Source organism: Adiantum capillus-veneris, chromosome 12, assembly GCF_014529385.1.
Source record: "Adiantum capillus-veneris isolate H3 chromosome 12, ASM1452938v2, whole genome shotgun sequence".
Classification (NCBI taxonomy): domain Eukaryota; kingdom Viridiplantae; phylum Streptophyta; class Polypodiopsida; order Polypodiales; family Pteridaceae; genus Adiantum; species Adiantum capillus-veneris.
Window position 1 is genome coordinate 61,918,594 of NC_140942.1, and position 10,067 is coordinate 61,928,660.

Below are 10,067 nucleotides of genomic sequence, written 5' to 3' on the forward strand. Positions count from 1 at the left end.
ATCCTATGTACTTACCATGCTTCTCTTTTATTTGGATTGTAGATTAATATAGAGGTGCAGGAAGCAAAAGTGTGATGCCTATGAAAGTGAATTCTAGCTAGTCATGCATACAAGCAAGATGCTACCAGGCTCCTTCTTCCTGGTTGCACTCTATCAATTACCTATGGACACTTTTATAGAAAGGATAGGAGGGGTATGCGATGGGATGATGATCAACCATTGTATCGGTTGTGGTCTACCACTAGATATACATGAAATCACTACAATAGTCAAGATGACTTGTGCATATAGTTAATCATCTTATCTACTTTTTTGTTGCATGATCCCTGGGGATAAAGGGTAGAGCTTCTAGTTGCCAGCAGAGGATACCAACAGAATGGTGTTTCAAGTTCATAGGGCAAGGAAATCCAATCACACCAATCTCTGGTAATATAATCATAAATGGCAGCATGTTAATTAGCTAGTTAGCATACTCAAATGCTAGTAGGCATATTTTGTATGCTAGCTATCACAACGGGCATGGTGGTTAGTATAGTTTGTATGCTAGTTAGCATACCCAATTAGCATAGTGGGTATGGTGGCTAGCATAACAGTTATGCTAGGTAGCATACCCAATTTGGCAAGTTAGGATACACAATTATGCTAGTAAGCGTACATGCTACTGTGTATGATAGTAAGCAAACCCAATTATGATAGTAAGCATACATGCTATTATGTATGCTAGATAACATACCCAGTTATACTAGTTAGCATACACTGCTATCCTAGTAAGAATACATGCTACTTTGTATGCTAGTTAGCATACCTAATTATTCTAGTTAGCATACACAACTATCATTGCTAGTAAGCATATATGCTATTGTGTATGCTAGTTAGCATACCCAATTATACTAGTTAACATACCCAACTATGCTTGGTAGCATACATGGTACTCTGTTTGCTAGTTAACAAAACCAATTATGCTGGATAGCATACATGGTACTTTGTATGCTAGCTAGCATACCTGGTTATTCTAGTTAGCAGACATGCTTCTATGTATTCTAGTCAACAGACAAGCTTCTGTGTATTCTAGTCAACATATATCCTAATTATGCTATGTATGCTAGTTAACAGACTCTATATGCTAGTTAGCAAAATCTGTATGCTAGTTAGCATACCCACGTATACTATTAGAATACCTACTTATGCTGGATAGCATACATTCTACTGTGTATGCTATTTAGCATACATGCTAGTTATGTTATGTATGCTAGTTAGCATATTGGCTATGGTGGCCAACATACCTAGTTATGCTAGTTAGCATACATGCTTTTGTGTATGCTAGTTAATATTGTTTATATGGTAGTTAGCATGCCCAATTATGATTATTAGAATCTATTCTACTATGTATACTACTCAACATACATATCAATCAACGCACATGCTTATTATGCTATGTATGCTAGTCAACATAGTCTGTATGCTGGCTAGCATAGCTAGTTATGCTAGTTGTTCTTTGTATGATTGATAGCATAGTCTGTATGCTAGTTGGCATAGTGTGTATTCTCGCTAGCATAATGTATATGCTAATTAGCATACCCAATTATGCTAGCTACCATTTCTAGTTATGATAGTTAGTATACGTTGTCAGGCATTTTTTGAAATGGGCGAAAAGCCAAGATCTAGCGTTGGAATGTTTGTCAAATCATCTCATGAGTTATGTGTGCTTGCAGTTGGTGGTCTCGACTTGGTCAATGAGGGCAGATGCGATGGCAAGGGTTTTTGGGTCAGACAGCTGGTATGCTTTGTGGTCGTGGTATGCATGCATCTCCCTCTTTTTGTCCTCGAAGGCCTCAATCCCATCCCCCTATCAATCTCGTTGTCGTGCTTGATACCAATGGGAGCTTTTCGTGCTTTTGGCTTTGGATCTAATCATGATGCTTCTATCATGCATGCCATATGTGAGGTCTCAGGGGGTACATTCTCGTTCATCCAGGCTGAAGGAAGAGTCCATGATGCTTTTTCTCAATGCATTGGTGGCTTACTGAGTGTGCTAGCCCAAGATGTAGAGTTAAACATTTCTTGCTCGTCGCTTGGTGTGCATATTAATGTGATACATGCTGGCAGCTATCACAGTTGTATTGTACACATGGGAAGCAAGGTCAACTGATTTATCATGGGAGTCAATCATTGGGAGATCAACCGATTGAAGAGGTAAGAAGGACTAACTGAGGATGTAAACTAGTCTTGCTTGGTGGGCCTTGCTATATAACAACTATAAAATGTAACAGGACATATGCAAATTGACATTTAGCATCTAGCACTAAAGGAAACAAGATTGTTTCTAACTCGGCAACGGACTGAGAGGGAAATACGTTTAGAAAATGTTATTATTTTTTTGGTTAGAGATAAATAAGTGGAATCAATTAATAGAGATTATAGGGTGATTTTTAAGAGAGTTAGTTGATTTTTAAAGAGAAGCACGCACATTTTAAAATTGTTATTGTGTTCATGGGACGATACAAAGTTAAGTGCATCTATGAACTGCAAGAAGAAATGAGGTGCTTTCCTGACCTGCAATGTTGTACTTGTAATTTTCGTGGATTGTCGAATCTATAGTTCGATATTTGAGTCAAGCTACAAAAAAAGCGATGTGAATAGTTAAACATATTGTCTTATAATGAAATCTCACATACTGAAAGTGCAAAATATACAGTGCACGTCATGCAGAGGTGCCATACAAAAGTATGGCGGAGAGCTGGCACTGTGGTCTCTCCAAAAAATTATAAGAAATGGAAGACGTGCCCTGCCCCGTAGCTTTTATGTGTTGCACCAAGCAAACGCATGCGCATGGGAAATTCGATGCAAATAACGGACCTTGTAGTGTTGTTGAGATGGAGACGCGCTTGCAATCACAACATCCAGTGCTCTGAATATATGTCCTCTTTGCCATACACAAAACACACATTAAGACAAATACAGAAGATGTAGGATATTGATTAAGCTTAAAGAGAAGCAGATATAACTTTATGTTCTATGTCCTTTGATCGTGTATGGGTAATACGTACAATGTCATCCATGGAGGAGGTAAGAAAAGGAGACAGTTTGATTTTACGCTAGATAATATAAAAGCATGCCCTATTATTTGAAGCCGTCTGATTACGGTCAAGCGAAATGGCTTTGGTCATACAAAGCGGCTGCTTGTGGACTCAAGTAATCACAAGAGCAGATTAGGCTTACCAAGTAAAAAACAAGTAAGCGGTTGAGCTAGTCACACTCACTTTCATATCGCATGGCATGCTGGTATATATTTAGATCCTACCTGCTGTTGTGGACTAAACTCCTACAATAGCTTTGTATCGTGTCGATTTTGCCTTCACTTACATTATCATGTCTACCATCACCAATACATATGTTTTGTTCCTCTTCTTTCAACTTAGCTTCATGTCCAACCTCATTTTGCAGATCTTTGATTCTCCCTCAGAAAGCCCAAGGAAAGTGAGTTTGAATGCTTAATTTGTTACTTGTCAGCCTCATTCTCAAGCTTGTTTTGCAGATCTTTGGTTCTTCTTCTGCCATAAGGGACATAGAGTGCACATAAAGATGAATATGACTGTGTTTCTCATCTGGAGTCTTCATCACGTCGTGATAGGCTACCGACAAAACCAACACCCAAGAAAGTTCCAAGCGCAAAGAATGCCTAGAGGACATGATCTACGTATTCGACATTGATGCTTTTCCAGTTGGCTATTGTTGGTTCTCTCCTCCCTTCCCCGTCACCAGCGCCTTCAGCACCCTCACTCTTGCATCAGCCGTGGCGATGGCTCCTCCATATTGCTTGTCTTTCTTCCTCCGCACCATCGCCAAATCTTCCAGTCGCCAGAGGCTCGTGAAAATGCTAAAATCAGCTGTGTAATCCACCCCTTTCTTTGTGCTTGCAACGGGGTAAGTGCCTTCTTTCATGATGGCATCTAACATCAATGGCAAGCGATAGACAAGCAACCCAGACTGTGGATCAAGATCAGATATTTCATGCGATCAAGCCATGGTAGAGGTCTGCTCTAGTGCTATTGAAACAGAAGATATCAGATTTCAATCGATGATCAATTGGCATAATCTGAACTCAAGTCACCAAACCTGTTGCTTCTGGGAAACTGCAAACTGGAACAGCCTGCAAACTAGTTGTGGTGCCTGTGAACGGCTGCTGATTGTTGGGAACCTGCGAACTGCTTGCTGATTGTCGGGAAACTGTGAACTAGAACAGCCTGCTGATTGTCAAGAACCTGCAAACTACACGAACTGCGCGAACTGTTCTGCCTACGAACTGCACAAACTGTTCTGCCTACGAACTGCACAAGCTGTTCTGCCTACGAACTGCGCGAGCTGCTCGCCTGCTGATTGTCGAGAACCTTCGAACTGCACAAACTGCTAACGGCTGCAACTGCACACACTGCTCTGCGCGAGCTGCAACTGCACAAACTGCTCTGTAATGTACGCTGTGGCGTTTTTATTTATTTACTTGTTTTTTTTAGCTTTTTGCAGGCGTAAAATCTTCCAGTGAGAAGATGACACGTGGTGTCTTGTGCGATCAGATAGGGGCAAAAGGGCCTTTGGCTCAGTAAAAACACTTCAAAAGTCGCTGCTAGATATAGTAGGCCGTATGGGGGCACTGAGGTGGCGTAGCTAGCACAGCCGAGCGAGAGGGCGCTGTCTGAGAGCGGGTGGCCAGGTCGAGGAGGAGGAGAACGATCGAAGGGGAGCATCAAGAGGCCGAGAGGGAGCCATGTGAAGGGGGGCTCGATATTGGCAGCAGCAAAAACGAGGGAGAGCAAAGCCAAGGACTGCTAGCTGAAAAAGGAGAGATGCCAGAGAGGGTATTTTCAAAAGGGAAAAAGTGCAAGCACTTCCGAAGAGCAGGACACAACAGGTAATTTGAGATTCAGGAGCTTGTTGCTGGAAGTTTATGTTTACGCCTCTTGAAGATTCTGCTCTCCTCTTCCAAAATGTTTTGTGATGCTTGCCTTCTTATCAACTCGCCATAGCCATATCTTGCAGCCTTTCTGTCTCGAATTCCCTTCTATGGATATCAGCCCTTTTTTCAAATCCGCCATATGGAGTTCACAGGTGCTATAGTGTGAAGACTTGATGTACGGGTTATGCACATCCCTGGGTCTTGTATGCAATCCTGCAAGGTTGATTTGATATGAGGCTTTTAAGTCTCTTTTCTATGACATTTGTCGATAGAGCTTACAGATGTTGTGAATTTGAATCTATAAAGGGCTGATTTGTGAGATTGGGTAAATGTATTGCAATTGAGATCCCAGCTTGGGATATGGTAATTCATTTTGGTTGTTGAGGCTGAGATCTCTCGTTGTGGGGATTATGTACATGATATGTGGGGCTATTAAGGCTGGTTATGCATTTATGGCGAGCCCATGAGCTGCCTCTAGATCTACGAGCTTTGTATTTGGTCATTGAGTTGAGCCCAGGCAGTTATACAGCTGGGAAGTGTTTGGTGCTGGGTTTGGGGACTCTCTGTTCTTGCATGCAGGTTGTAGGTATTTGAGTGATATGTTTGTGATCCGGAACTAGCAAGGAGGCCAAGCTATAGAGGGGTTTTGCTCCGGCTTCCTCCTGTCAACGTGTTATGTTTTGCTCTGGCTTCCTCCTGTCATGTTTTTGGTGCCTCTCACTGAGGATCTGTTGATTCGAGTACCTTCAGTTGGCAAGTGGTGAGCAAATAAAGTTGCAAAGATGATTGTCCTCGATGACATGCTCATCAAAATGAATGATAGGATGGGAAAATTGCGGCTGCAAGATCTTAAAGACCTGGATATGCATTATTGGAGGTTTCACAGTCTGAAGCAGGAGATGGAAGTGCTTGAGAATGTAGTCCTTGATGCGGAAACGGAAATGTTTTTGCTCATTGGCACTTTTCCAGGGCTCTTTGGCATTGAGGTTGGTTGCATAGATTTGGTGGGTGTGAAGAGCATTGTTGACTTCTTGAAGCAGAACAGATGCGTTAAGCATGTAGATCAGTCTTGTGCTTCTTTGTGGGCTACACATGAGAGCTCCTCTGTTCCTTTATGATGATTTTAGTAGTGCTAGTGAGGTTGACTCAGATACTTACGATGAGGTTTTTTCTCTTGATGATGTAAACCTTCATGAGGAGTCATGTGCAAGCATTAGCATGAAAGAGGAAAGCCTTGCGTGCATGTATGGCAATGAGGGCAATGATGTGGTTAGTTTGGATCCATGTTTGGCTGATTGTAAAGATGAGGGCTTGTCGAGCTCTGTCTACTGGAGTTATTTACCTTTGGATGATTTTGGTTGTGCTGTCGATGACATGCATGTTGACATTTTGGACGATGTCTTCTTTCCTCCATCTGATGTGTTGTCTTGGTATCCAGATGACTTGTGGGTGTGTGGGCCCATTTGGGATGTTGATCTGGGTAGTGATCATGTTTGTGACACTAAGTTGCCTACAGGTGATTCTCTTGATTGTGATCAAAGGGTAGCATGCAGCCAAAGAGATGATTATGGGACTTGTGTAGCTAATGATGATGATCTGGATGACTGGGGATTTGATGAGCCAGATGTTGTTATGGATGAATCACTGCTTGTTAATGTGGAGAAAGCTCAAAAGCGGATTTCCGTTATGCGGGAATGTCGGTCTCTTTCTAATGAGAATGCTAATATGGAGAAGCATGCTGATGCCATGCATGGTAGCTGGACAGCTTCAGTTACTTTCGATGTATTTGATGGAAGTTTGAACGATGTTGTCCCTCTACTTGGTTTTGATGTAAAGTGTTCAGTCTATATAATGGGAAATTGTGTCTTGCTGATTGGTAAGTTTTGCTACACTGTGTGGGATCCTGGTGGCAATCTGCATTTGTTTCGAGAGGCTTTGAGCTTCCCTTTCGATCCAGGAGGTCCATGATACCTGAATAATTTGTTTGTACAGTGTACAAAGTTTGTATTGAGGTGTTTGAGTTGAGTTTTTTCATTGACCAGTGATTGCCTCGCATGAATAGGTACAACTATTTCTGTGCAGCTTAATGGAGATGGGTCAGAACCACTGGACATTATATTTTTAACAGCTTTTGTTGCCTTCTATAGTAAGTGTGGGGCTCTTGTTAAGGCAGAGAGGACTTTTCATGTGCTTCCTCTTTGGAATTACATATCCTGGACAGTTCTTATTAGAAGCTACATTGGGCAAGGGCTTGCTAAGGAGGCCTTCATGATGTGAAGAACATGTTCAGCAAAGTTGAAGAAAGGGATGCATTTTCATGGTCTATTTTGATGTCTGCATATGTACAGCATGACTTGATCAAGATGGAAATCCCACTTCATCATCAGAGCTACAAGAAGGCGTCCTCCATAGTTTTGGGGATCGCACAGGAGGGTTTTCACTATGATGTGAGCGTTGAACACTCTGAGCACGGGTTTCATTTTGGATATAAATGGGTACCCTCCGTGGCTAGTTTACAGGGAAGAATGAATTTCTTCTCTCACATTGGCAGGGGTAGGCCAAAGAGAAGAAGGCAGTGCTACAGAGTCTTGGCAGTGTTGGCTGATGCGTCGTTTGAAGCTCTATCAGAGAATAAGGAAGTTGCTATTTTTTGGTTTAAGAAGGACCTGCGGCTTGATGACCATGTAGGCCTCTCCTTAGCTGCAGCCTTGCTTCGTGGTTGGTCACTTGAGATGCTTGAGGAGTTAGTGACAGGTGTAGCTGAATTGAAGCTTGTTTTGCAAGGGGTGGGTTCAGATTTAATAATCAGGCATGGAAGTGTGAAAGCTGTACTTATTGCCTTGGCAGGAGAGGTAGATGCCTATGCCAAAGAAAAATGGCTGATGGATCAGAGTGTTCTGGCAGTTTGTGTGACAAACGCACGAAGTAGTCTCTAGCTTGTCGATAAGCAATGTACATAATGTACAAAAATATGAGTACTGTCTGGTTTTAGTCCGAGAGTCCAGTCATTTGCTACTGCTGAGCATGAATGCTCTAGCAAGCTAGGGGGGTTGGCAAGCTATGTCAGGCGTTTTTTGGAATGGGCAAAAAGCCAAGCTCTAGCGCCGGAATGTTTGTCAAATCATCTCATGAGTTATGTGTGTTTGCAGTTGGCGGTCTCGACTTGGTCAATGAGGGCAGATGCGATGGCAAGGGTTTCTGGGTCAGACAGTTGGTATGCTTTGTGGTTGTGGTATGCATGCATCTCCCTCTTTTTGTCCTCGAAGGCCTCAATCCCATGCCCCTATCAATCTCGTTGTCGTGCTTGATACCAGTTGGAGCATTTCGTGCTTTTGGCTTTGGATCTAATCATGATGCTTCTATCATGCATGTCATATGTGAGGTCTCAGGGGGTACATTCTCGTTCATCCAGGCTGAAGGAAGAGTCCAGGATGCTTTTTCTCAGTGCATTGGTGGCTTACTGAGTGTGCTAGCCCAAGATGTAGTTAAATGTTTCTTGCTCGTTGCTTGGTGTGCATATTAATGTGATACATGCTGGCAGCTATCACAGTTGTGTTGTACACGTGGGAAGCATGGTCAACTGATTTATCATGGGAGTCAATCATTGGTAGATCAACCGATTGAAGAGGTAAGGACTAACTGAGGATGGAAAAAACAGTTCAGAAGTCGTTGCTAGATATAGAAGGCGGTATGGGGGCACTGAGGTGGCGTAGCTAGCACAGCCGAGCGAGAGGGCGCTGTCTGAGAGCGGGTGGCCAGGTCGAGGAGGAGGAGAACGATCGAAGGGGAGCATCAAGAGGCCGAGAGGGAGCCATGTGAAGGGGGGCTCGATATTGGCAGCAGCAAAAACGAGGGAGAGCAAAGCCAAGGACTGCTAGCTGAAAAAGGAGAGATGCCAGAGAGGGTATTTTCAAAAGGCAAAAGTGCAAGCACTTCCAAAGAGCGGGACACGACAGGTAATTCGAGATTCAGGAGCTTGTTGCTGGAAGTTTATGTTTACGCCTCTTGAAGATCCTGCTCTCCTCTTCCAAAATGTTTTGTGATGCTTGCCTTCTTATCAACTCGCCATAGCCATATCTTGCAGCCTTTCTGTCTTGAATTCCCTTCTATGCATATCAGCCCTTTTTTTAAATTTGCCATATGGAGTTCACAGGTGCTATAGTGTGAAGACTTGATGTACGGGTTATGCACATCCCTGGGTCTTGTATGCAATCTTGCAAGGTTCATTTGATATGAGGCTTTTAAGTCTCTTTTCTATGACATTTGTTGATAGAGCTTACAGATGTTGTGAATTTGAATCTATAAAGGGCTGATTTGTGAGATTGGGTAAATGTATTGCAATTGAGATCCCAGCTTGGGATATGGTAATTCATTTTGGTTGTAGAGGCTGAGACCTCTCGTTGTGGGGATTATGTACATGACATGTGGGGCTATTAAGGCTGGTTATGCATTTATGGCGAGCCCATGAGCTGCCTCTAGATCTACGAGCTTTGTATTTGGTCATTGAGTTGAGCCCAGGCAGTTATACAGCTGGGAAGTGTTTGGTGCTGGGTTTGGGGACTCTCTGTTCTTGCATGCAGGTTGCAGGTATTTGAGTGATAGCTTTGGCAATTCCAATTTGTAAGCTAATGAACCAATGCGTTTCAAATTTTTAAATGGCCCAGCAAATCGTGGAGACAATCTTCTATCCTTTCAAGAATCAAATGAGACTTCTCAGGAATGACCTTTAAGAAAACCATATCACCAGTTTCATACTCCATAACACGATGTTTCTTGTCATAATACAATTTATGTCTCTTTTGAGCTTCTCTAATATTCCCCCTGATTTTGGCCAACTCGCTATCCATTTTCTCAAGCATCTCACGTGACAGTTCTACCTTATTCTTCGAGTTAAGAACATTAATAGGTGTGGGACAATTGTAGCCATACATTGCCTCAAACGGAGTCATCCTAATAGATGAATGATATGAACTGTTATATGTAAATTCAACCAAAGGCAGATATTCATTCCAATTAGATTGGTTTTCATTGACATACATTTGTAACATATCTTCTAAAATACGATTCACTCTCTCTATGTTTCTCCATCTGTTTGAGGATGAAAAGCAGTAGGCAT

At 42.5% G+C, this 10,067-nt stretch overlaps 2 protein-coding genes and 2 pseudogenes across 2 annotated transcripts; all 4 read left to right on the plus strand.

Moving 5' to 3' along the window:
- Window positions 1–376: 376 nt before the first annotated feature.
- Window positions 377–2,211, plus strand: LOC147445817 (uncharacterized; annotated as a pseudogene).
- A 2,406-nt stretch (window positions 2,212–4,617) lies between these two features.
- Window positions 4,618–6,919, plus strand: LOC147445818 (uncharacterized). Its single transcript, XM_086525192.1, has one exon. The coding sequence runs from the start codon at window positions 6,044–6,046 to the stop codon at window positions 6,917–6,919; it is 876 nt and encodes a 291-aa protein (XP_086381318.1). The 5' UTR covers window positions 4,618–6,043.
- Window positions 6,920–7,233: 314 nt separating this feature from the next.
- Window positions 7,234–7,932, plus strand: LOC147445819 (uncharacterized). The gene has a single exon (XM_086525193.1). It carries the CDS (start codon window positions 7,234–7,236, stop codon window positions 7,885–7,887), a length of 654 nt encoding a protein of 217 aa, XP_086381319.1. The 3' UTR covers window positions 7,888–7,932.
- On the plus strand, window positions 7,927–9,832 carry LOC147445820 (uncharacterized; annotated as a pseudogene).
- The last annotated feature ends 235 nt before the right edge of the window (window positions 9,833–10,067 follow it).

What these genes read in the sequence shown, in the direction of transcription:
- LOC147445818 (XM_086525192.1), top strand. Translation starts at nt 6,044, where the DNA reads ATGAGAGCTCCTCTGTTCCTTTATGATGATTTTAGTAGTGCTAGTGAG.
- LOC147445819 (XM_086525193.1), top strand. Translation starts at nt 7,234, where the DNA reads ATGTTCAGCAAAGTTGAAGAAAGGGATGCATTTTCATGGTCTATTTTG.